At 31.8% G+C, this 27,400-nt stretch overlaps 1 protein-coding gene across 1 annotated transcript; it reads left to right on the top strand.

The window, feature by feature from the left end:
- The first annotated feature begins 84 nt into the window (after nt 1-84).
- On the top strand, nt 85-27,400 carry LOC132703851 (transcription cofactor vestigial-like protein 4). The gene is made up of 5 exons (XM_060673366.1): nt 85-485; nt 4,127-4,278; nt 21,646-21,819; nt 25,109-25,291; nt 26,084-27,400. The coding sequence occupies exons 2-5, from the start codon at nt 4,140-4,142 to the stop codon at nt 26,359-26,361; spliced, it is 774 nt and encodes a 257-aa protein (XP_060529349.1). The 5' UTR covers nt 85-485; nt 4,127-4,139; the 3' UTR covers nt 26,362-27,400.

The following is a 27,400-nucleotide window of genomic DNA, read 5'->3' as shown; positions in this document are numbered from 1 at the left end:
CGATTGATGCTTGCCATTCTTATCGTTTCAAATCAAAACTGTTTTCCTCCCCTACGAGCACCCATCACATGCAAATAGCTCAGCCAATAAAACGAAAGTTTCGTTTACACGATACAATAATTTATAGAACTTTTATCGTTTGTTGTTGTTTGTTAATTTGTCGAAATTTTCTCCGTCGCACGCAAAAACAAGGAAGTGATAAGTTTTAGAAGTGTGCACGTGATTAAGTTGAAATTAAAAGAAACGAAAAACTCCAAACCGCAATAATCTTATCGATTAAACGACTTGTTTACTTTGCACGTTTTGCGACAGAGGGCCATCGTAAATATTTGACATTCCATACATTCCAAACTCACAGGTTCGACCGAAATGTCAAATTCTTTTCACAAGTTTGCTGTTTAGTGCGGTATTGAACGGAAAAAGTGTAATAGAAGCGTATTAACTTAGTGGATCAAAGTGCAGTGTGCGAATTCGAAGTCAAAAAGGTCAGTATGCGTGATAATATTGGGGAGTTTCTTTAGGTTGTAGTACTTAATATCGATTTTAAGGGTGGAATACGGTTTCCCTAGCGGGGGTTACTGAGAAGCAATTTTTTCGAACGCGGATTGAAAAAATATTTTTTGAGTAAACAGCTAAAACGTGTTCTTATATGTTTTTTATTTGAGTATAATTACTAAGAAGTAGCTGCATAAAAATTATCAATTTGAAAATTTTAATATTTATTTGTTTTGGTAAAAAAGTACATACGAAATAAATGGTTAAATATGTTTATGCTAGTGTTGTATATAGTTGTGCAATTTTTGGTGACCTAGTAAAGTTTGTTTTGTTGTAAACTATTCGGAAAGAATTCAAAATATTTTTATTATCCAGGTCAAACGCCAATTTTCTTTGCGATATCCTGATTACACGAGAGATTAGCGTAAGTGAATCCCGCATATATTTTTTAATTTAATAAATTACGGAGTGAATATGTCATTGACAATGGTAATCGAAAATGGAATTTATGCTAATACCCCAAAGTATTAGGTAAACAAATTTTTATATTATATGTATATGATTTTTATCAATTATTCATTATTTTATTAAATTAATTATTTACCTTGGTGGTTAAATAAAGAGTTGGGGCGTAAATTTTATGTGCCCTGGACGGAGCTCGGAAAATACTTTCCTTTTGTAGAAGAGTCACAAAGAAAGCATCTGGTACGCACATGTTCCAAATTCCTTCGTGCATCTGGTATATTACGCTGCGTTCATTGTCACGGTTTCCGACTTTCAGTCACTTCTTCCATTTTCAAGATGTTTGTGTACATTTTTGGGTAACAAATCGGGCACAATTTGACAACAAAGAATGTCTTATAGTATTTCCCACGTGTTTATTTGTTATTCTGACTCCATTGGTTTATTAATCGCAAAAAGAAACACACCCACGGTGTCATCATGAGAAAATGGACAAAGAAGTCTTTGACAACCGCCTAACTCTCGAATCTTTGCCAAGCAAGGGTCAACCAAGCCTCCTTTTTAATATGCCAAAATTAGTAACACCTAAATTTATTTTGGCAATACCAAAATATTTTTTGCGGGTATTGTCTCGTACCTAGCATTTTCGCGCAATGTTAAAGTGAAAAGGAAATGTGACGGGAAAGCAATAAGGAAAATGGCCAAAATTGTGACCCAGGAATGCGCGTCGAATCCAAATTGCTCGTATACTTGATGCCCGTGCTGATGTAATTAGAGTATTTGGCTTCGGGAATGCTTTTAAAATATCTAAAATATCATTCTATGAATATTCGGAATGTGCAGATGACATCAATTCCCATTTTCTAATCTGATTGTTGTTATTTGGTGTAATAATAGTTATAATATGTGGCGCGATAGTATGGAAAAGTATTATATCTCCTATATTTAACACTGTTTTGGAAAAATATGTTAAGTTAACGCATTTTTGCAAATGATTAGTTGACAAAAAGGAATATTACGGAAAAACTGTATAGGTAGGTATTGGGAAACTAGACAGACAATTGCTAAAGACAATAAAGTACGTAGATACAGGGTGTTCCGTTTAGAAAGCTATGACAAAAATAAAAAAATGAGAATAACAAAACCAGAAACAATCAACATTAACAAAATACATATACTTTTGGATTGTCACTCTTTTATAAACCACCCAATATAATTGAGAATAGTTTTCTATCCGAATACTGAGTGTAACTTTATTAAAACATTTTTCCAAAATAGACATATATTACTTTGACGCACTATTGCACCACACTGTATATGAAGACGTTGGTGTTTCAGAAAAAAAAATGTCGTGGCTGTGCCCTTAAAAGTTCGCCATTTAAACAGGGCGTAGTTAAAAGTAAATTAAGGTATATTAAACTAAAATGTTCAAATAAATTTTATCTTTACAAATAAGTATTTCCAATAATGCATTAGTTATTTCAAAAAATGTCTTTGTTTTTTGTTTAATCCTTTGAAATTGTTTGAACACCACATATTTGGGTCTACACCTAAATATTTTCACGAATTAATAATCAAAATCCAATCAAATTCGCACAACTTTGGTAAAACTTAAATATAAGTATTTGCAAAATTAATGTTGACAGGGAATTACAAGTCAAGAGAGATTCATGCTTAGGACATTAAACAGTAGTTCAAAAATAGTAATATTTGATAATAAGAATATGTATGTTAAATTGTAAGTGTTAATAAAAAATTACAATTTAATTATATAAATACTTTTCGTAATGTTCATGTCAAAAGCCAAAAAAAGTAGAAAATTAAATTTATTGGAAGCCATGGAGATGAACAAAATGAGACATTCAAATATATTGCTTAACGATCAATTAGATTTAAATACCTCTCCTTTATTGAACTTAATTTCTCGCAACAACTTTAATTAAGGTTTTATGGTCATTTTTCGGTGTATATAGTAGCAGGTAGTTTGTAAATATTACATTTGATAAAGACACGCTGTTGTCGAAACAATTATCTTGTCATAATATATTTTCGTGAAAATCTGAACTATTAGTTCTTATTTATTTTTAAATGGATTTTCATCAATTAAAAGCCACCTCAGTTCAACACATAATTGATCACGCTGTATAAGCGGATATACATAGCTGTGGGTATTTCCGGAAGCACATAACAATTAAATGTTTGTTGGTAATAATAACGACCGCTATAGAATTTTTATGAAATGCCTACGTGAGAGCATCGTAGACAGATCAATTGCGATCTGTACCGTTACTTGAATCCTGAATGTTTTCCGTTTAAATTTTCGTCCGGTTTTTTATTTTTATTTTTGACGGTTCCATTCTTAAATATGCGACACTCGACAAATCCTCATAGTTATGCAACCAACCATGACGTAAATCACATTTGCCCCATAACAAATGAATTTAATGGACTCTTACAAACACTCAGATTTATTTAATACAATTCGAATCTTAATATTTTAGGGAATCTGTGAATGCACGAATAAAAAGGTTAACAATTTCAGCGTATATATTTCAAATTTTGAGCGCATTATTTGTCAACACCGATTCTATGGTCAAAAGAGTGAAGCGAGTCGTGTCATGGAGTTTCTTTTTATATAGGGTGATGGTTTTTAAGGATATTATGGATAACTTGTCCGTTGGATATACAGTGTGGTCAATTGTTTATCAATTGCTCCACCAAGATATAATTATTGCAGACAATTGTTCCACAACTATTTTAGAATGGTTCCAAATCACACGGTAAACAGGGTTGGATTTAAAATATAAAAATTGCAAAAGGACCCGTATTTTTAAAATTCAGCAATATACTGTTAGGTGGTTGTTTTCAGTTTAATGTTTTAAGAATAAAATTGTGTTTCGTTTTATTTTTACAATTCACTCGTTTTGTCCTGGAAAATATGGTCAAGATTATTAGCTACAAAAAATATCAAATTTTCATGCTTTTTATGACAAATGCGGCATAATTAAGGCGTGACACCCTCACCTTCGCTAACCTTACCTCCCGCTTTTCAAATTTTTAAATATTGCAACCCCAGTTACCGCCCAGTGTTATAGAATTGCTAATCGGTTACCGACACAAAACAAAACGTGGCTAAAAAATAAACTATAAATATTTGTTCCGAAAACAGAGACCGCGACCAGATGATGATAACCTCGCATTCCAACGTAGCAGATAACTGCAGCCGCAGCATCATGGACGGAGGCGCGGAATCGCCGCTGGAAGTGCTTTCCAGAGCAGCGACGATGGTTCAGCAGGAAAATCAACAGGCGTCCCTTGCAGGTGAGTCTCGCTTTAAAACGAATGAAGACTTTTAGTATAATAGTCTTGACGTTTATTGTTAATATTTCGAGGAAAATATTCGCACATTCGCGTTTAAAAATCGCGAATAGAAAAATGAAATTAACTTGCCGACATTTTGGTCATGGGTCCTATGAACTTTTATCTCATAGTGTCATTCACCTCTGAGGATCATTTTAGTTTGACTGAAATATATTCGTGTTCTTCTGGAGATTGCATTTTCACCTTGTATTTTAAAATTTCTTTGTTAACAGTTACAGTTTTACGAAATTTATAAAAAAGTTTCGGTTTTGTTTAATGAATTTTGTCCTTCTGTAAGTTACGTCAATTCTATTAGTGTATCGACTAAAATTGTAAAGCTAGTTTTTAAAGGAAGATGTTATAGTTTTGAAATTTTTTTGCTTTTTTCATTTAATTTCTAATAGTTTTTTTAAACAACAAATTGATTGCTTTTCGTATAAACTTTATTATTTAGTTCCACCAATCAGCTTTTATACCCATAATATATGTTAGAGCCAGTAAATATTTATAGGGAACAATTTTGTGGCATTTTTTAGAATAAGGGGAATTTCAGTTTAAGATGCACGTGTTTTTTCTCAATCCTATTCAAAAGTCGAAGTTTACGATTTTACTGATGGTAACGATCGGCCTGGCGAACACTTGTCTATTAATTTATGACCGAAGACAAGGGTTCCTCTTAGGGCATGGTTTAAGCGGCTTTTGAAGTACGTATTGAGTTAAATAGATGTGTTTTACTTTTTAGAAAACTGAATTTTAGAACTTTAGTATCGTTAAGGATTTCGGCAAGCGTCGAAAGCCAATTTTTACGAATTCGAGGCTTTGCTTGTTGAATTTATTACTTATCGCTAATTATCTATGTTTGTTACTGTACATACTTTTTTACGTTACTTGTTTTTTTACTAATTTGGTGAGTTTACTGAATTAAAGGGTATGTGTGTAAAAATACTGCCTTTTTTTTCAACGAATCGACGTGTTGCTGAAACGGGTAGTTTTGGTGACGCGACAATATACGTAGGTCGCTCTGTTTTATATATACATGAAAAAGCGGATATGTATCGAGTATCTACCAGTAAACACAACTGCTATACTAGGCAAGTTGATATGATCACCCCTTGTTACTCCAGTTTACTGACAATTTAGCATCAAAATGAAAGACTTTTTTACTCAGAATATCTTATAATGCTAATGAATTCTTGGAGTTATTGGGCGTACAACTTATTACTTATTTAGTTACTTCTCGCTTTTTTTGTTTTATAATTTATGTGAATGGTTAATGAAGTGTTATGCTTTCTATTCGTCAATCTATCGCTTCTCGACCGATACTAGGCGAATAATCAGGCAAAGATCCAATCTTTAAACAGTTTTTCGCATTTATTAAGGAAACAGAGTGTTAAAATCAACTGGAAAAAGCGAAAATATTACTCAGTTCATAGGCGTTATGTTCGAGGGATAAAGTTTATACGACCCCCCGAAAATTAATCACCCTGTAGTTATTGAAGTTAAAATTAATCACCCTGTAGTTATTGAAGTTTTGGTTTAGAGTGGTTTATAAAGTGACAAAAACACATTTATATGGAATTTATGTGGAATATGGTAGAAATGTAGCTACAGCACCGGAACCAATTCAATTTTGAAATTGGTCTATGAGAAAAAAACTCTGAAAACGAATTTCAATTAATTGTTTGAAAAACTTACAAATAATGCTGTTATTTTCGACACGTGGTTTATTTGAATTAATTTTTAATGATTTTTAGTCATTTTAAAACTCCTTTTAAAATCTACTTATGCTAAATATACTCATATTACTTACTGAGATAAAAAATTAACACTCTTCTTCAAATAATAATATTTACGTTATTTATTTATAAAAAATGAAAAAAAAAACATTTACAACACTATGACACTCTTAAGGGGCATTTTCTTTTTCGTTCGTTTTTTTTTCTTATTTTTCGGTGCAAGTTTTCCAAGTTTGACACTTTGACAGCACCTTTTAGGATTTTCCGAAAGTAGTTTCCTTCCAAAAAATTGGGTCTGGGTTTCCTAACGATGTTATTACCCTTTAATATGCTTCTCTTTCCTTTTTTCTTTGTGGCATAAAACGGTAAAAGACGACGACGACGATGTGTTTTAAAAAAATACTCTCACGAATCGCTTAGCAAACTTCATTTAAAAAAATATAATACAAGACAATTAAGCGATTAAAAACGGTATTAACCTTGTACGGCAAACGGTTTTCATTAACTCGTATAGCTCACGCAGACCGTGAACCCCATTGCTCCTTAATTTGCGGATCGTTGTGGGCACCAGTCAAGTAAAGAAAAAAATGAATGCGTATACGCGAAAAATTACGTTGCCTCAGGACCAACTGTTGTTTTCTTTGCCGCTTTATTGCTCGCTTGGCACTTTAAAAACATTCATCGTTATCTTTTATAAGTTTGCCATACGTCCCATACTCTATACCGTTTTGCAGATATCGCGTCTTGTATCCGGTTTGCCGAAGATTTCGTTTTAAGTTGGGTCACTGAGCTTTCGTTGGGAATCGTTTTTTATCGCTGTGAACGGTGAACAGTATAGGAGACTCAGTCAAAGAATTTTGCTAGTGTATGAAATGGCATATGGTTTGCTGCGAGTTATAGCAGAGAATTGAATAATGAATGAATGAATTAAAGTATAATTATATATAATAAACAGTCTTTTGGACTTGGAATTTAACCCAACGGTATAGTCTATCAATTAGACATACGGGTCTGCTGTGCTATGGTTGGGGCTGGCGTCAAAGAACATCTTGCAATTGTAGAGTGTTATCTATCATTAATAATAATAATAATAATAATAATAATAATAATAATAATAATAATAAGTTTATTTATCAATCAATATCAGCCACAATATCCAAAAAAATAAACGTTAAAAAAATAAAACAAAAGATTATTTACTAGAAGTAGGAGTAAAATAATTACGATTGTTTGATAAATAGACTAAAATAACACCAAAGATATACTTCTTGTCGGTGAGAATTAAACTTATAGGTCTTATATAATTATGGATAGTAAAAAGTGTTAGTGAAAGATAACGAATACCTACCTAAATTATACATGCAATTAAATATAGAAAAATCAACACAAATTGGAAAAATCAAAAGGGTAATGAAAAATCGAACGGTAACAAATTGACGTAGTTTAATAAGCTAGCGAATAGTATAGTTCTGAATACGTTTTCTTGGTTAAGTGTTTTTATCATTGTTGGGGATAGTTTGACACATTCGAGAATTTATTTTTTTTTTCGTACTTTTGAAGCTAGCCATATTTTTTTCATTAGCAGTGAATGAACTCTCGATCTCTCTTGACTTAGCAGCCATTTGTTTTGTCGAGATTTAAACAAAGTTAAAGAATTTATATTTTTGATTTCAATCGGTAGCTGACTGTGGATATCTGGGCTTAAGTACAAAAATAATCTTTGTCCTAATGAAGTGTTGAGTAAGGTAACCTGTTACTACTTTGTGACTGGAGTTATGATTATGCTTTATAATTTGTAACGTGTCTTTTTTCTTATATTGTCGGATTACTATACTTTGCACAAAAAGTTGACAAATATTTAAAATTTCACTCTCTCCCTTAATAACTTATTGCTTGGATATAGTTTATTCTTGCCGTAAATTATTTTTAATATCCACTTTTGAGTGAATTCTAGCGTTCTAAGATGAGCATCTAACACTCCCCCCAGACTATTATTCCATAAGCTAAATGTGCTAAATATGGTTCTCAAGTACGACATTTAAAAATACGTTTTCAATTCGTTAAATTTTCTGATTAAAGATCTTTATAATAATAAAGATTTAATATTAATAGGTATTTTATTATAAATTATTATGCGTTTGTAACGCTCTTCAAGGAATGTCCGAATACGATACTTGGCGATTTGGGAAATCCCAATAAAAAAAATCAATATAAATAAATAAATATAAATTTAATTTTTATTTTTAAATTATTTCGGCCAATTGAGACAAAAAAAATGACCGGCAAATTCCACAACCCTACTGGGGACACATATAATTGATTGTAAGCACTAAACCAGCTTTTCGGCATTGAAATTTTACTTAATAGTGTAGAGACTATTTTAGTTTACCAAATGACATGATCTTGCTGTGCTGGGAACCATGTATCATTTGGTATGATGTTCGCAGTCCATAGAAAAGACAAAAACTATAGCAAAGTTAGTATAATAGTAATTACTAGATCGGTCTTTAAATTTTTGGAACTCTTTGTAAATCGGCGTGGGTTCCAACTATGTTATGTACTTCAATATCAACAAATGCAAATATCCATTTCAGATATTTCTTCTCCAAGTGTTTGTGAAAAACAATCTATCAAATAATCGTTAACACAATGAAACACATACTAAAAGTTGAATCTTTCTATAGGTCTGGCTATGATTATAGATGCATTTTTTTTAGGCTCTGAGAAATAACGTAATTTGTCCCGGGAATGATTTTAAATGTTTGGTACTTCGAATAGTAATTAATTAATGAAAGCCAAATCCGACACTCGCATGACATTGCCGATTTTTGTGGAGGAATTAGCAAATAACAAACTAAAACAACGGTGGATCACAGTGGGATAGCCCATGAAGAGTTTGGTTAGTTTAATAGTTCTTGAGTACAAAGAAAGATAATATACAGCAGGAATCCAACTCATCAATTCTAATAAAATCGCAATCTCTACCTATACGCAAAGATCATATATTTTTCTACAATTTTTATAGTGCTGTTAAAATTCGTGGTCATGTTTCTAAATAGATCAACCTACAGCAAGCAAAAGAATGTCGTGTCTTGCGTAAATACAAAAGAATTTCACTTTGTTGTGACGCCAGCGAGAGAGATGTTCGGATTCGTAAATATTTACACGTGTAGCGGATAGATGGAACAGTGCGAAAAGAAATATACAGTGTGTCCCATTAAGCCGGTGCCATGCGCAAAACTTTTTGCTATTAGTTTTACCAGAACGTAATATATAACCAAAATGTATTTTTTGAGCCGTGTACAAGTCAAAATCGAAAATTAACAAAAAAAAAAATTAATTCATTGAACTAGGTTCAGTTTTGATATTATTAGAATATTATATATTATTATTAGATCAGTAAAATTGCACATTTGAAAAAATGTGAATACCTTATTTTTGTTTTTTAAACTCTAACTAGATTTTCTAAATAACCACCACGCACAAGTTGATTGAGATTTAAAATATGCATTGTGTTAAATATTCTATAGGCAACGCCCTTTTCTATAGAAACAATCGTAATTAAAAAAACTATACGATGACGCGAAAATGATGTCATCGTTTGAAAGAAGTGTCCAGTGTCGTAAAAAGAAAATTGTTGCTGAAGTAGACTTTACGCAGGCACAGTTTCACGAAAACGTGCTAATGCAACCCGATGCAGGTGAATTCCCCTTACCGCGAAACCGAGAGTGTATATAAATAAATAAATACGGAAAATTTAAGCAAGTTTTAATTTCTCGTAATTATCTGTGTTCGCGTTAATACGGAAAATTCTAGTAACGAAGTGTCCGATAAATATTAGTGGGAAAAACGAGTTTGAAGGTTAATATAGTATCGAGACGATCACGTCTTCGTATGGAAAATATCAACGTTATCGTTTTTAATTTCATGTCTTTCAATTTTGTTTGCATAAAATTGAAATGTTCATCTAAATCTTCTGGATTCGCCCTGAGTCGGTTGTTAATAAATAAAACTTGCTCACGTTTTGCCAATCATCGTGTTGTCTTTTTCAGAGCTTAACTGAACCAGCTAATAGGATGATTGGCGAAACAGCAAGCTTGATTGGAAGCGTCTTCTTTTTCTTCTTCTCAGATACTGAGATAAATATAGGTAAAACAAGAAATTGCATTTTAAAAATGGGTGACATGTTTCGCCTAAAATTTTATCATCAGGCAATAAAATATAAAAACAAACACCACCATAAGAAGGTTCTTTTCTAACTCGCCATACGTGTTGGAAGTTGATTCTTGCATAATTGTTCTTGATTGTTTTAGGCGAAAATGATACTGTGGTTTCGCGTATTCCTTGTTTTACCTATATTTTGGATGAGTAATATTAGGCATTAAAGATTAAAATTTTAATCAGAATCTAGGCCTATTTTGCGAAAATAGTGCTGTAAAAATGCCGCGTTTAAACTTATCATAGTGATTGGTTAGAGATTTTAAATTTCGCGCATGCACGTGTTGAATAGATCTTCTCATTTTTTTTCATAGTTGCTTCAGATCTCAAAAAGTTTTTTTTATTTCGAAGCATAAACTACATTTCTTACAGTGCTATTTCACGTAAACACCTAAGTTTAAAAAACTTCTAGGTGTCAAATCCAATTTTAATTAACTTCAATTCAACAGCTAAAATTACACATTTGAAAAAGTACAGTAAACTAAAAAACTAATCTTATATACATTCCTTTTCTGATGTAACCGACTCTCTTTAAAATATTATGATAATGTTTAACTTTCATTTCACTAGATTTTTACAAAAAAAAAAGATTTTATTACATTTAATTTTCTCGAAATTGTTTCAACATTTTGTTATTATGTAGTGCGCTCTAGTTATTTCACTATGAATTCAAGATGTATCAAAGATAACGAGACTAATTTTGTCCAAGTTGTTTGTCACTTCCTATCACGTGTTTTGGTAATTAAAACTTATTCAAATAAAGTCTAGTTTTTGTGGTACAAAAATCACTTTATATTAATTAAATTAAAATTATTCAATAGTTTCCGGGGTACAGCATTCTTGTCACCCTGTACACTAGCGTACTTGATTAATACAAAAAGTGGATTTAACATTATTACTTTACATCTTCGCAAATTTTATTTTTGATTTTATAAATAATATAAAATAAAAGTTTCCAGGTGCCTTTATCTGTGTCTGAAAAACTTATCGGATAAAATGAAGATTTAAAAAAATAAATAAAAGCTTTATTTCTTTTACAGTTTATTTACACTCTATCATAGTGTCAAATAAGTGGCTGCAATGGCAATTAGCAAGTTCCGCTGACATCGCAACTTAATCTACAATTTAAATTAACAACTAATTTTTTGATTTGATAAAGGATAGGGTTTGAATGCAAAAGATAATTAAAAATTATAAAATTATATCATCATATCATATCGTCACTGCACTTTTCTAATTTTGTGGTAATAAATACAGCAGCTACTTGACGTTATAATTAACAAATAGTAAATTTATTATTAGTGCGAAAAGCGTTTTCAATAGGTCATTTTTCAGCATTTTGCAATAACGAAGTGGAAATCGAACTATTCTTTGGCAACGCTGTCCGTCAAATAATAAATTTATTGTTAGTGCGAAAAACGTTGCCAATAGGTCAACCTCTGTTGTCTAATTTCGTTCGAACGAGGTAGGCAGCCGCCGAGAGTTTTTTTATACAATGTTGGGCGGTACCACACTGGTCCGACCGCATGCCACGCATCCTCATGAAAAATTCCTCCTTCACACCATTCCGTCGGCATCTGTTCCCTGGCTATACGAAAACCGAAGGAATTTAACCATATCGGGCTGATGGAATTTCTGTTATTTTATTATATACGCGCGTGCGCACCGGAATCAATATTTTTTATTTAAGCGTTCCGTATTAACGGAACGATGATAAGTTGTTTGCTCAAGCATTGGGAGTGACCCAGATAGTGGGCTACAGGCAGGCAAGAATAAGGAAAAAAAAACAAGCCAAACTGATAAGTAATCTAATCATATTATGAAATTCCATGCATTGCCGATCAATTTAACAGCCTCACTTTATATATTTAAGTAATCTCTAATTACTGTACAGTCAGTCCATTACATCCGTAAATAAGAATAAGTCAGAATTTCGGAAAAATAAATACAAATTTCTGTAGTTAAGTCAGTTAAACAGTTAGAATTTCCGAAAAATGAGTCAGTATTTCTAGAAAAATTCCTGAAAATTTTTCCTTATTATTTTCCAGAAATTCTGATTTATATTTGCCTTTGTAAACTAAACCTATATTTTATTTTTGAAAACCAAAAAAAATTTTGAGTAACAAATGGCATATGAGTCGCGAATGGCTTAAAAAGTTCACCGTGTTGCATACTATACTTTTTCTACTACCGCTAGTTTTTGGAGACATTTTTGTAAAACAATACAAATGCATTCACTGACATGACCGTTCGAATTGACAAACGTCAAAATTCAAGTCTTGATGTAATATCTCCGAAAACATCCGATTTCTCCCAAACCCGTGCGGTACTATCCGGGAAATGTTCGGAGTGGTAAAATCGGTGTATAATTGGGCATTTTAGATAAGGAAATAGTTTTTTCCCCTAAAAGGGTAGCGCATATTATCTCTGTATTTTATTTTATCAAGGGTTTGTCTCATCTCGTGATAAAGAATTTAAAAACTTTTATAATTGCGAGTTTTAACGTTTTTTAGATATTTACGAAAACCGATCTATTTTGTTGTTCACAGTAAATATTGGTTAATAAGGGCGACTGTGGAAAAACATTGGGCATTTTACAAAAACTATTTTTTCATTATAATTTTCAAATCACTTTAAATATTTTATTGACATTTTGGACACTGCTTCATACTGCAACATTATTTTATTTAAAATGCCATTGACGAGATTTGTATGGAATATCTTTTAAGAAAAAACTCGTGCGCCCCTGCTGTTTCCTAAAATATAAATTATTTTTTTCCCAACGGTCTCCCACATCGCCAAAGTTATGATGAAAATATTAAGTTAATCTAAAGTTTCAAATCTGGCACACCTTCACCGGGAATTTTTTTAAAACCAAAAATGTACTTTGCTGCTTGAAAGCAGTGTACACAATGTCAATGAAATAAATATCTAGACATGTTTATACAGAAACGCCCTGTATGCTCGAAAATATTTCAGTAATCGGCAAAACTATATTTCTGTTTGCGCTAAAATTGCTTGGAATAAAGACCATTTATATGGCAATGGTATTAATGGCTATAACAGCATCCAAATTTGAAAGTCATTTAAGTCGCCAACTTTCGTTCGAAGAATTTGAAGCATTTTTTTCAGAACAACGCTTCAGATTTCTAGCGATGGCGACGTTGTCAAAGCTTTGGCGGTTAGTCGATTCATTCATTCTACTTTATGTTCAGGTCGTGCTGAACGAAGATAATGTCTTAAATATAACAAACGTATACAAACGGAGACATAAACCGGTTTGTTTATTTACCGGTGAAAAGATCCTGAACGAATCTCCGTTTTTCCGCACACTTCACATTTATTCACAATTGGGATGGGAACCAATGGGATACCGTGGTCATCATCATTCATCATTCTGAATTTTAACGAATAGAATGTTAGAAAAGTTGGAGTGTTTCTACTCGAAAAACGGAAATTTTTATTCCGCAGAAAGAAATTTATTCTATTAATTAATCATGAATGATAGAAATGAGGAAAGAAAGCAAGATTATAAACTTATATGAATATTTAGCCAAAAACCTCAGTAACGGAGAACGTTAACCAACTTGCGTACTGCCGAATTTATGGAATGGCGCTTATTTAAACAGATCCCTATTTAGATATACGAAACCTTGTTCACTAGTTTGTGAGTTTTTTCGAGTATAGCTACACAGTTAGGCGCTCAAGTAGCGGTTTGGTTAGCTTAAAAATGAAAATGCCTTTATGGCCTACCTAGCCACTATCAAAAATTTGATATTTTTAAGTTGTGTGGTCTTCTCCAAGTATACCATTTTCATAAGTTCTCATTTACGCAGTTTTGGTTACTAATTTGATTAGTTGTGACTTGAGACTGATTGTTTTGCACTCGCTTTGTTTCTACTTCATAGTCATAGCCAAAGAAAGATATCGTAACTTTATGAATTGCTCGCACAGTCTTGATAGCATCTGCCTGAAATGTCGTGTAATTAAGTCAAATAAAGACAATGGAGGTTCGAAGTTCTTTTAACCCTGAATCCTTATCTCCCACATATTTACACGCATAGGTGGTATAATAAGTGTTGTTATTCGACACCAATTAAAAATTAAAAGTTGTCTTGTAACCATAAAACAACAACATTCAAATTCGCCGCCGTAAAAGGAGCACTCCAACGAAATCATATTAATTGGAATGCCCGAAATGGTTTCGCAATAACAATTAAATGCAGATATGGCAGACTAACAAGCAACGACCGAAACTCCCAATATGCGAGGCTTGTTGCTAGGGGGTCACGCGCTCTATCATTAATAGAAAGAAACATTTTCGTTCTAACATTAAAATAAATCGCCATTCTTTACATTTCTTATTTTACCGCAAAATTTGGACTTATTGATAATAATAATAATAATAATAATATATGTTTATTTACATTTATCTATTAGCAGTAAACCAAAAGCACAGCGCAAAAAAAGGAACTGGGAAACCATTTTATAAAGGATCAAAGCTCAGAATATATCAATTCATTAACACTAATACATAAAATTAATAAAAAAACTTTACAGTATCTTATTAATAGAAATCTACTTCGGCTAATTATCTGTGACTAATAGATTGATTATAAAGAAAAGTTTTATAATTTTTCGTAAAAGATGTGGGCATCAGTTTCTTTACGTTATCTTTCAAACGATGCGGGGGAGGAGAAATAAGACACCAACATCGAAGATTCAAAGTGTGAACATCAATTCGGTATTTTATTTTGTCAAAGAGATGTGGAGGGCAGGCATTTAAAATTATGTTATGGAACTGTGATAGTAGCTTTTGTTTTCCATACTTCAACTGTTCATTTTAACACAGAAAAGATAAAATTTTAGGAAAATTAGTATATATTAGTAGTTCATTAACATTTTAATAAGGGTTTCAAATTTGCGTTATAAGGCGACAGACATTTTTAAATTTTCCATAAAAGTTACGTAAAAATTTGTCATTAAAAAACTAAATTTTAAAATTTCTGTTCTCCATCGTATTCGTACCTTTACAGATGATCCTATTTTCAAACACTTTCCGCCAGTGCACCGCCAATGTTTCGACCTTGCCTCGATTCAGCCATTTACTACTTCATTAAACGAGAAATTCCTAAACCGCATTTATCTTCGAATGAATTTTTATATCGTATACGATGGCTTTTGGGCCCGGCTCGTGTCTGGTCTCGTTGCCGCCGCCATATCAACCGGTAACTCCCAAGCGAGACAACAATGAGACAGTGCGAAGACGAAGAAAGAACCAAATTACAGATTACGAGAATAGGCTTGTTCTCACAGCCAATCTCGAACAAGTGTGTGACTATTTTAAAATAATTCAGTTTCTGATAGGTTTCAATTTTTGCAAGATTATGGTGTCAGGTTAATTTTCCGTAGGACCCTGCAGGTATTGTCGTCTACTACACAGCGGGCTCTAAAATGGGTCATAAATTAGATTCTCCAAAACTCTAGCGCAGCGTAAATAATTTTTATTTTGCATCCGTACCTGAGTCAGAAAATACACCTATTTTCTTATTATTTCCACAACAAATTTTCGAAAACAGCAATCGAAATCCATTAACGGTATGTTTTATCACGTCACGTTTTAACCAATCAGGAACGTCTATACGAACAGAGTTGTGAGAACAAACCTATTATCGTGGCAACTTTTATCTCAGACCTGGTCCATGCTTTAATATTTTATGATAGTACTAATTGAACTTCAATTGAATCTGAATACTCACCAGTGTACAGCATTTTTGCATTTTTAGTCGGAGGGAGAGTCTAAAGAATGTTTCTTTTTTTCCAAATGTGTTTCAAATGCTGTTTCTCAGAATCAGCTATAGTTTTTGGTTTCTAGCTGTGATAAAAAAAGGTATTTATATATATATATATATATATATATATATATATATATATATATATATATATATATATATATATATATATATATATATATATATATATATATATATATATATATATATATATATATATATATATATATATATATATATATATATATATATATATATATATTTTAATATATTTTTAAAATTTGCTGAGAGCCAGAAAAAAAATTGTTGATACTCAATATCGAGCAATTTCGTCTGTTTTCGGTACTTGAGTCCAGGGCTTGGGAGGGATCGGATTTGTTTGACATTTTCACGTCACTTGTACTATTTTGCAACATTGTACTTAAAAATTGATACCTGTAGAAAAAATATACTATGCAGTATTATATAGAACATACTATTTTGTGTTCGAAGTTTTTTTAAACGTTAGGAAAAGACAGAGAATTTGCAAATTTGCAGAAAAGTCACTTCAGAAATATAACTTTCTTGTTCCTCGTATCTCATCAGCTTCTTTATGATTATTTTTAAATTACTGTAGTCTAATGTTTTGATAAAATGCTTGTTAATAAATGCATACGGCGGGCCGAATTGAGCAATTTTAAACGAAATTCTCCTTTCTGCGATTACATTTTCATAAAAAAAAAAAACAAAAGGCAAAAATCTCCTCATCGATTGTATAAAAACTGCATGTATTTTTTGAATCATTGAAAAGAACTGAAAAATTACCTTTCCAAAACAGTTATATTGTGCTCGAGTCTTCTTCGAGAAAATAAAAGGTTTGAATTTTGAACAAATATATTTTGAACCGTTATACCGAAAAAAAATGCGTTCTGTAATAGCAGGTGATTTTAACTGCTAATACGTTGAATAGTTTGGACTTTCAAATAAATGTTATGATAGTTTGATATGATATGATTGTTTTATAAACTAAGACCTAGAGTTAATACTTTGAGTTTTAGTTTAGTCGTAAATAAATGTCATTATATTTTAATATGATTTGGTTATTTTATAAACGTCAAGAATTTCTAAAAATATAACCTGAAACTTAGAGTTAACACCTTGAGTTTTAGTTTAGTATTTCAAATAAATGTTATGATATTTTGATATGATCTGATTGTTTTATAAATGTCGAGACGAATACCAAGGCAGCAATTTCCAAAAAAATATAAACTCATGAATAGAGTTATACCTGGAGTTTTAGTTTAGTTTTTCAAATAAATGTTATAATAGTTTGATATGATATGAGTGTTTTATAAAAGTCGAGAAGAATGTAGAGGCAGCAATTTCTAAAAATATATAAAGTAAAGAATAGAGTTAATACCCGGAGTTTTAGTTTGGTTTTTCAAATAAATATTACGATAGTTTGATATGATATGAGTGTTTTATAAAAGTCGAGAAGAATACAGAGGCAGCAATTTATAAAAAAATATAAACTAAGGAATATAGTTAATACCTGGAGTTTATTTTTAGTTTTTCAAATAAATGTTGTGATATTTTGATATGATATGATTGTTTTATAAAAGTCGAGATGAATACAGAGCCAGCAATTTCTAAAAATATAACCTGAAACCTAGAGTTAATACCTTGAGTTTTAGTTTAGTCTTTGAAATAAATGTTATAATATTTTGATATGATAAGAGTGTTTTATAAAAGTCGAGAAGAATACAGAGGCAGCAATTTCTAGAAAATATAAACTAAAGAATAGAGTTAATATCTGGAGTTTTAGTTTAGAATTTCAAATAAATTTTATGATATTTTGATGTGATATGATTGTTTTATAAAAGTCGAGACGAATATAGAGGCAGCAATTTCTAAAAGTATAATCTGAAACTTAGCGTTAATACCTTGAGCTTTAGTTTAGTCTTTCAAATACATGTAATGATATTTTAATATGATATAATTGTTTTATAAAAGTCGAAACGAATACAGAGGCAGGAATTTCTAAAAGTATCATCTTAAACCTGGAGTTAATACCTTCAGTTTTAGTTTAGTCTTTCAAATAAATGTTATAATATTTTGATATGATATGATTGTTTTATAAAAGTCGAGATGAATACAGAGCCAGCAACTTCTAAAAATATTACCTGAAACCTAGAGTTAATAAGTTGTTTTAGTTTAGTCTTTCAAATAAATGATATGATATTTTGATATGATATGAGTGTCTCATAAAAGTCAAGATGAATACAGAGGCGGCAATTTCTAAAATATATAAACTAAAGTCTAGATCACTACAGCCAGAATCTCACCTAACCAAACTACTAACTAATCAAAGCCTACTAGCATAGTATATAAAAAATACGTTTTTCCGGTGGTGACTATTAAGTAAACCAAAACTTCAAAGCAATCGTATTCCTAGAGATATTTGAATAATGATAAAAATGATGGTGGATGATAAAATTGTTCGCTAACATTGCCGTCACGATTTGCTGATTGCGCTTTATTTTTCAAATTCGTATTCAAATCGTTAATTGTTTTAAAAATCTATATAGGTAATTGGTTCGGTTTATAGGGGCGCCCATGGGTATATACGCCCTGCCGCGGTCTAAAAACAAAAAGGACCATCACGGGAACCGGTCAAAAACGGCTCGCCGAGCAATTTTCCACCTTACTTATATCCGATTTAGGATCGAGCCCGTCCTATGCGTGGAAAAAAACTAATTATGTATACCTGTGGCCCGTCTACCTGCTTTCGATCTTATGAATGGAGTCGGCTTACTATTTCCAGTCAAGTTACAACCGCCCATTCAGTGACTATATATTCCGAGTGTCAACAATAAAACGTGTTAAGTGCTTATTTGGTGATTTACCGGCAATTTGTGCACCTTTTGTACGGGTATGCGCGTGCAGTAAAGAGCTTCAGAGCCGCGAACGTTTTTATACCAAGTTATGGAACTATCTTGTTTTGTCGAAGAGCTGCTGAGAATTTCGTTCAAGATGCGCGCCGATGACGCGTTCCAACGTACGCTAACATCAAACGATGGGATAAAATTTTGGCAACCGTGGGTCGATAAAGGTAGAATAATTGTTCTTGTAAATTACGGTGTAAAATATGTAACCTACATGCAATTAAGTTGTCTGTTTTATTAGTTAGTTATTAGTATCTTAGTCTAATTATTCTGTCAATCGGTTTAATCGAATTCGTCCTGTCGCACAGAGAATACTTTTTAATAACCAGCAATTATAAACTATCATCGAGCAAAGGAAAGTAGGATGGAATTTCATGGCAACAGAAAAAAAATACGCCATTTTTGACAAACGTTCCAAAGGTTAATATATAACTATTTAATTAATGTTTTCCGACAATTTAGCTATATTTTTTTCATTCGGTAGGATAGGTCGTGGTGGTAGTGTTATATTTTTGATTTTACCTTCTCGATAATATATTTTACATGTAAATCATTTCAAATATTGATATATTTTTTCAAATATACTCCGCTTTATCAAAATGAACTGTGGCAATCGACTATTATTTACTTTGTATTGTTAGGTTGATAATTTTTTCATTTTTTTTTCACCGGTTCCCTATCAATACTTTAATTGCCAAAATTTGCCGACACTTAGGATATAATTTTTTTTAGTAAAGATAAGAAAAATTCCGCTGTTTTGTCTTACGTTTTAGAAAAATTATAGTTCAACGGTTTGGGCGACTTAAATTTTGTTAACAACTCAATAATAATGACTTGGAGAATCTTTTTGCACTGTTCTTCAGTTGCATGTTAATTTATTTAAATATATAGGGACTAAATTAGAGATAATTGTTTAGAAAGCGTTTCAGCACTACTAATTATATTATATTATAGGGCAGAACCGGTGGTTGCACTTTGTGGCGTGCATATAACCATATAAGGCGTTGAATGTTAAACAAAAAAAAGTTCGTTGGAAAAATGTAAATTTCGTTATTCTGTACATTTGTGTAGGCTCATCGTATTTTGTCTTTTATATCTACATGATAGTTTGGTGTTTTCTTATATAATGGGTTTCTAAGTGTTCAGTCATTCTTCTAATTCTGCTTAACAAAAAGGGAACTGTGCTCTCAATTGTTGTATAAATATCACTATTTCGTCTCTGGAAAATTGTGGGTTTGTGACATTTAAATCGGCAACGTCGATGAGTATACATTTTTTAATAGAATACTTAAAACCCGTTACCGGAAGGGCTTAAAGTCGTTTTTAAGGGTTTCCGGTGTATAGATTTCTTTATTCAATCAGCACGGGGCATTCATAGATATTCCTGTACTTATAGTGGGTACCAAATTTGAATATTAATACTATAATAGCCGAAAACAATAATTTCGACATAAATATGCATTTGTTAAAGATTTTTTGAATTATACATACACCTTAAACAATTTCAGATGTTATCTTATCAATGCTTATGGTTAAAATAAATTTTGAAGCTCGCAAGATTCTAATTATTTTTACTTCACTTGAAATTGATATCTTTTAAGGTCCCTAAAACATATAGTTCTGAGTAATTAAAAACTCGACAGTCTTTCTTGATTTACAGGAATTTTTAAACGTCGTTTCTAATCGATTATTGAAAGATATTATACGCATCGTGTACATTATTTAGAAAAAAAAACTGGTGTACAAATTGTGTGCCATGTTTTCCTGTGCTTTGTTTGCTTTTTTTTTTCGACATATTTTTAAGTTTTTGAAATCGGCGAATCTTAAGGAATACCAACGCTTTGAAAAAATCTATATAGGCCTTAACCAGTAATAATAATATGCTCTAATATAACCAAAACCTATATTATCGTTAATTTATATTATACTAGACAACAAACTATTTCAGATATACAGGACATCATTTTTATCTTCTGAGTTGAAACCTAATGACATTCTAAAAGAAAGAATTTTTCTTACTTAGGCGGTCTAGCTGTGTCCAGTCTGACTTATTTGCATTTAAAAAGTCCAAAGTATTTTTTCTGTTTTTTTTACAAATATACTTAAAGGATGAAAAGGCATGGGAAGCAATAAAAAACCAATATTAAACAATGACAATTTTGTTGATAGTAATAAAAAAAAAGTTGGAATTGCCCACCATCTACCTCAATACATTTTAAAATGCACTTTCCTAAACGTCTTTTAATATCCAACAAAGCTTCTCTATTATTTGTAAGGGAATTCGCGAATTTTCAAAAAATTAGCAGTTCAGCGTATACCAAATCCTTCATGTATGACCATATTGAGAAATCCAGAGGGTTTAAGTCTGGATCCATTGGTGTCCAAACGAATTCACTTCCACTACCTACTATATTTAAATTTTTAATATATTAAATATTTTTCCAATTAAAGATTCCTCGTCTCGTAAATGTAGCCTTGTCAATAAAAAGAATTTGATCAAGACTGCCAATTTTTAAAAAAAATTAAACTTTAAACTCCCTGTATCTTGGAAACCAGCAACATTTGTTTAAAGAATGTTGAGCTCAAACATAATATTATAGTTTCGAGATTTGCCATTGTTTATGATCCACATCCGTATATGTGAATACGATTTTTCAGAGGAAGCTTCGAAGAACCTTCACAAACAAACGAACAAGTGGAAAAGGGATCGGAGACGTCTCCCGGAGTATTCCAGAAAATCCGATCCGAAAATTCCCGAAACCTTCGGGGTCGAACCTTCTAGTCCCGAGGCCAGTTTATCGAACGGAAATAACGCGCTTGGAAATTTAAATGGTGAGTTGGATTTCGCGGGCCAGGGAGCGAAAACCGGGGCAAATCAATCGAGCGATGAGAAAAAAAAGGGCATTGGTGCCAATTTTCAAGTATTATCTATTTTTTCTATTGAAACCCCCAATAACATACCCATATAAACTAAAATGGATTTGTCTTTAAATGTAGTGACAAATATTATTGGTTAAAAAGATACGGGATGTCGAAAATTTCTCATGTTTTTCTCTGTAAAGACAACAGTGGTTCAATACCAGAGAACATGAATTTCTGCGACTTAAAAACGTAAGTTTTGAGCATAAAAAAGTTTTATGAGTAGTTTTTCTATTGTTTAAGCAGTTTGAAACAGGCTGTTGTGATTTTTCTTGGCATTTTAAAATGTTTGACTTTTAGACGTCTATCCACATCTGCTTACACCATTTCAAATTATATGTCCGAGTTTTTAATGAACATTACACTCCTCGTGGTTATCAACATCAATATCAATTAATTCAACATATTCATACCTAATTCAAAGTTATTAAATTTTTTCACCTTTGATTTATGTTAAGGAACGCCCTATAGTAAAAAAAAAACTAAGCGATAAAGCCACTTCAAGTGCGATAGGTCGAAGTTCTTGTTTCTGTGCTTCGATGTTGTTATTGCGCAACCAGATAAGATGACCCAAATAAAGTCATCAATGTCGATTTAAGCGATTAGATTTATTTTACTGAATTTACTGTTCAGCCTCGCGTACGGCCACTGAGACGTTGTTATTTTTTAAACTTCGCGACACTTCCTGACATTAAAATATCTATTGTTGTAGTCACTTCAAGGTAAAATGTGCTGATAGTTTAAACACGAATTTTATAAAAATAAACAGCTATAATACACCAATAAATAACTGTGAATATCACAACATTTTTTGCCCTAATTTATGTAAATGTATGTAAAAATTAATATTACACTATAAAATTTGGGGGAAATATTGCGAAAAGTCTTAAAAAGCTTTGTTTGAATGTGAAACCCCTTAGCTGTTTTTAGAGTTAATGGATGATTTTTTCCTAATGAATTTTAAGATTATTTGGTATGCTTTAAGTGGATTTCGAAGGGACTTAAAAAAGTCTCCTAAAAATTGCGCAACCAGATAAGATGACCCAAATAAAGTCATCAATGTCGATTTAAGCGATTAGATTTATTTTACTGAATTTACTGTTCAGCCTCGCGTACGGCCACTGAGACGTTGTTATTTTTTAAACTTCGCGACACTTCCTGACATTAAAATATCTATTGTTGTAGTCACTTCAAGGTAAAATGTGCTGATAGTTTACGCATGACTTCGTTTCAGCAATTTGACGGAGCCCCAGTTTTAATTAACATAGTTTTTCCATTAGTCGCGAATCCCGCGCCCGCCTTGCCTATTTCTGTCGTTTTTTCGGCTATTCCAAAAATGGCGTTCAAAAGCTGTCGCGAAAGTCTCGTAGTGTCGAGTTAATCGGTTCTGAGGTTTTTTGCCAAACACTCGGTTTTGGAATTTCGCCGAATTTCTTTTGCGACCAATGCACGTTCCTTTGTATTTTATACGGTATATACGAGGTGTAATCAAAAAAATAAGGGGACTTTCAAGTTTTATCAAAAAGTATTTATTTATTTATTCATCTGTCTTACAAAAAAAGGTAAACATTCAAACTGGCTGAAATAGTGAACATATGTTAGGGGCAAGTGTACCTTACTTTTTGAACACACCTCGTACATGTAAATATTGTGAAGACTAAAAACAGACGGACACAACACAAACGATTTTGAAGGGGCAGTATTTTCTCATCTTTAGGCAAAAAAGAGTTCAGTATGTAGATATCGCTACTTACAGAGAAAATCGCATGTTAGAAAACCATCCCCTGCAATGCCGCCTGAGGCCACTAATAGTTACCACAGAAAACGCGTTAAAATTTTATTAGTTCTGGATTTGATAATGCCATTATTCTACATGAATTATGCTCTCTATTCTCCCTTACAAATTAAGCTGAATTTGCATATAACACATAACCTCAAAAATTGCGAGGGTTGGTAGCACAGGAAAAGCTGCTCTTTTGCAAAAAGCAAACCATAATTTTAATTGGATCTACAGAGAGACCTATAACTCAAAAGATATTTTTGCATTGAGTCTGCAAACTAGCAAAACTAAAAGGCGTGTGTAAAATTAGCGACGAATTAAGGACATTGGGCGTTTGTATTAATATAATATAAAAACTAAAAACTGCAAGAAATGATATTAAAACAAAATTTCGGTCACACAGGAGACTATCAAAAACTACGCCTCACAAAGGAAACCCACTAGCTGGCGTCAAAGGTATCATAAACGAATTAAGAGAACTTAAACACGAATTTTATAAAAATAAACAGCTATAATACACCAATAAATAACTGTGAATATCACAACATTTTTTGCCCTAATTTATGTAAATGTATGTAAAAATTAATATTACACTATAAAATTTGGGGGAAATATTGCGAAAAGTCTTAAAAAGCTTTGTTTGAATGTGAAACCCCTTAGCTGTTTTTAGAGTTAATGGATGATTTTTTCCTAATGAATTTTAAGATTATTTGGTATGCTTTAAGTGGATTTCGAAGGGACTTAAAAAAGTCTCCTAAAATGCGAAAATATTAAATGTAAGTGATAAACCGTCATTAAGAGAAACTTTCATAGAAAATTGCTTTTGTTTCTATATCGGAATATAAATATAATAAAATATAATTGATTTTCTACTCTACTTTCCTACTGTGAAAAACAAATATCAACCTTGTACTTTCAGGTAGTGTAAAGAAAAACATGTACATTTCCTGATCACAATAAAAAAAAATCTTAATTCTAACAACCCGTATCTTCGACGGAAGCTAGGGGGTTCAACTTTCTAAGACCCTTCGAAATATCCCCTACCAATTTTATCCTATAACGCCAATTGTTCAAATATTAACTAAACCATACAAGTCCTAGGAAAAAATCAACCTTTCCAAAGTTTACGCCCAAATTACATTAACATTTCCGGCAGAGGTCTCATTGACTTGTAAAATCGCCAATAGCTCGAGTTGTAAAAAATTCACTAGATTGGAGGAAAATGTTTGTTCTCCGTTAAACCCGATTTAATGTGTAATTTTAAAAATTCAAATTTGAAGCAAGAAAATAAAACAATAAAATAATTTCCAAAAATGTCTCACTTTTTCGGAAATACTTTTTTATTGTTCTAAAGGGTATAAAAATGTCCAAGGTGTTTGTAAGATTCTTCGTTATTCCACTCACTATTGAAATATTTTGCAGGAACTCAGATAAAAAGTGATCAAAGCAGTAACGGCAGCGACACTCCGTTGGATATGAGCGTGAGACACAGGGGCCTGCCGCCGTCTTACGCCCAAACGATAAGCAACCCTTCATATAGGTCCAGTTATCGTCCGACTGTCATTCCCAACGGGGTGCCGAATGGCAGAGAGGAGTTACCGTCAGGTGGGTTTTATTCGCAAATTTCCTAATGGACAACAATCAGTGTAATCGCATTTCTTTATCGTGACGGTTTACACGCCGGCAAATATCTCTTGTTTTTATATTTCTGCTATCATGCGTTTACAATTTATTGTGTGATTCATAATAAGAAGGTCGTAAAATAAAATTTTAGAACCCTTTTTATTATATTAACCAAGGGAAGGGATATAGCCCTGAGTAGTTTAATAATAAAATCAAATAAGAATTTCTTTATTTCTGGATTGTATAGGATCCCTCGCTAAATATAAAATAAAATCCTTATGTAATGAAATCATTACATAAAAACAATCATTACAATTTGTATTATTACAAACTATATGACATCCGTGAATATAATTAGCCAAATAATTGAGCTACACTATGGTAAAAGGAAATTATTTACTTCTTTTAAGTTGATGTTAGATATACCCAAGACGACAACCACAGGATTTTTGTTCACAATTCCTTGCCTCTTGAGTGGTATCATAAAATCATTTATATATAGCTAGGTATAGGCTAAGGCCAAGATTTTTAAATTTTTAAAAGCAGGAAGCAGGAACTGAACTGGTGTTATATGGAAGTGCTATCAATTTAATGTATTGTTTATACTTACACTTTTATTTTTCATGTTCGATTTAATAATTAAAAAAGTTTGTGATAATATTCCTTTAACGAAATGATATCTGCTATAAATGATTTTGACTTGAATCTACAGCGTGCTTTAAATTTCGAGTTAAATTTATTTACATAACAAAAATAAAAAATATCTTATTTTAGGCATATCGATGTGCGATCCGGTGATTGAGGAACACTTTCGACGATCTCTTGGTGATAATTACCACATGTTGTATCACAATAATAATTCCGTCAAAGATAAGGATCCTCCGACGAAGGCTGCGCCAAAAGTGAGCGTAATAGAGCTGATGGAGGACACCACTATATCCGTGGACGATCATTTTGCCAAAGCGTTAGGGGACACTTGGAAGCAGTTAAACAAAAAGGATGAAATCAAAAATATGAAGAACGAGAGTAATTTAGTTACTATTAAGAATTGAACTGATATTTTAACGTTTCATTGCGCTTGGGGGGGTGATTTCGCGAAAAATTCCAGAAATCAAAAATAATTTTAGTAATTGTCGTGTAAGTAGGTCGTGTATTTTCAAAATCTGTTCCATTTGTGTAAAAGCGGGAGTACCTGCGTCAGAAGATATTTGGCATAGTAAAATACTTTTTTTTTATTAAAAAAAATATTGGTGCTCCCCAAGTTCGTTAATATTTTTTACTTAACAGGCGTTCATATCGCAAGTGAACTTGTGATAACGATTTTTTTAATTGTAAAGCTTAAAATAAAATGAAGACATTTTTAAATTTGATTTTTTTGTGAACTTCATGAAAACCACCCGTTTAAGTTTGCATTATATTTGATAATTTTATTGTAAAAGGGCTGCTGTTAGTTTTCACAACTGTGATTTTTTAAAATGTTGATTCTAAATTTGAAGAGGTAGTAATGTAATCAAGGAAGTTCCTATTGTTTCAGATGTGTCTTTTTTTTCTTCAGAAAAAAATGGGAGCTTACATTTAGGTAACATCATCAATATACTTTCAATAAATTTTAAAGCAGTCTCCAAATTTTAGGGAGTGTATTACAGAAATATTATTCCCCAACAATAAGGGCTCTTTATTTTTTAATTTTGTAGTGAGGTGTTAGTTTAAAGAAAATATAAAACCAGATAAAGTAATAAATGGCAGCCAGCCCTTTATGAATTCATAGCAGATAAATCCATTAAAAAGATGTCTTTTATAGAAACTAAGTTCCGCACCAGTAATACTTCAATGTACATGTTATATTGTATAGTTCTTTAGTTTAACATTATCGTTCCTTCAGGGATTTATTTATTGTTAAATCCGTTTTAAGTTCTTATTGACTATGTTAATTTTTTTCCAGACTCGAGGTATCGAGTATTTTTTGTTATGTATTTACTTTTTTGTAAATATATTTTTCTGTATATAATCTATATGTAACATTTAAGGTCAATTTAGTGCAAAGCGTTCGTCTCCATAAATTGCACCCAAAATATATTAATTTCAAATTTA

This window comes from Cylas formicarius, unplaced genomic scaffold (genome assembly GCF_029955315.1).
Source record: "Cylas formicarius isolate icCylForm1 unplaced genomic scaffold, icCylForm1.1 PGA_scaffold_6__28_contigs__length_40554024, whole genome shotgun sequence".
Lineage (NCBI taxonomy): Eukaryota > Metazoa > Arthropoda > Insecta > Coleoptera > Brentidae > Cylas > Cylas formicarius.
Note: the sequence above shows the minus strand (reverse complement) of the source record. Positions and strands in the feature narration are given on the sequence as shown.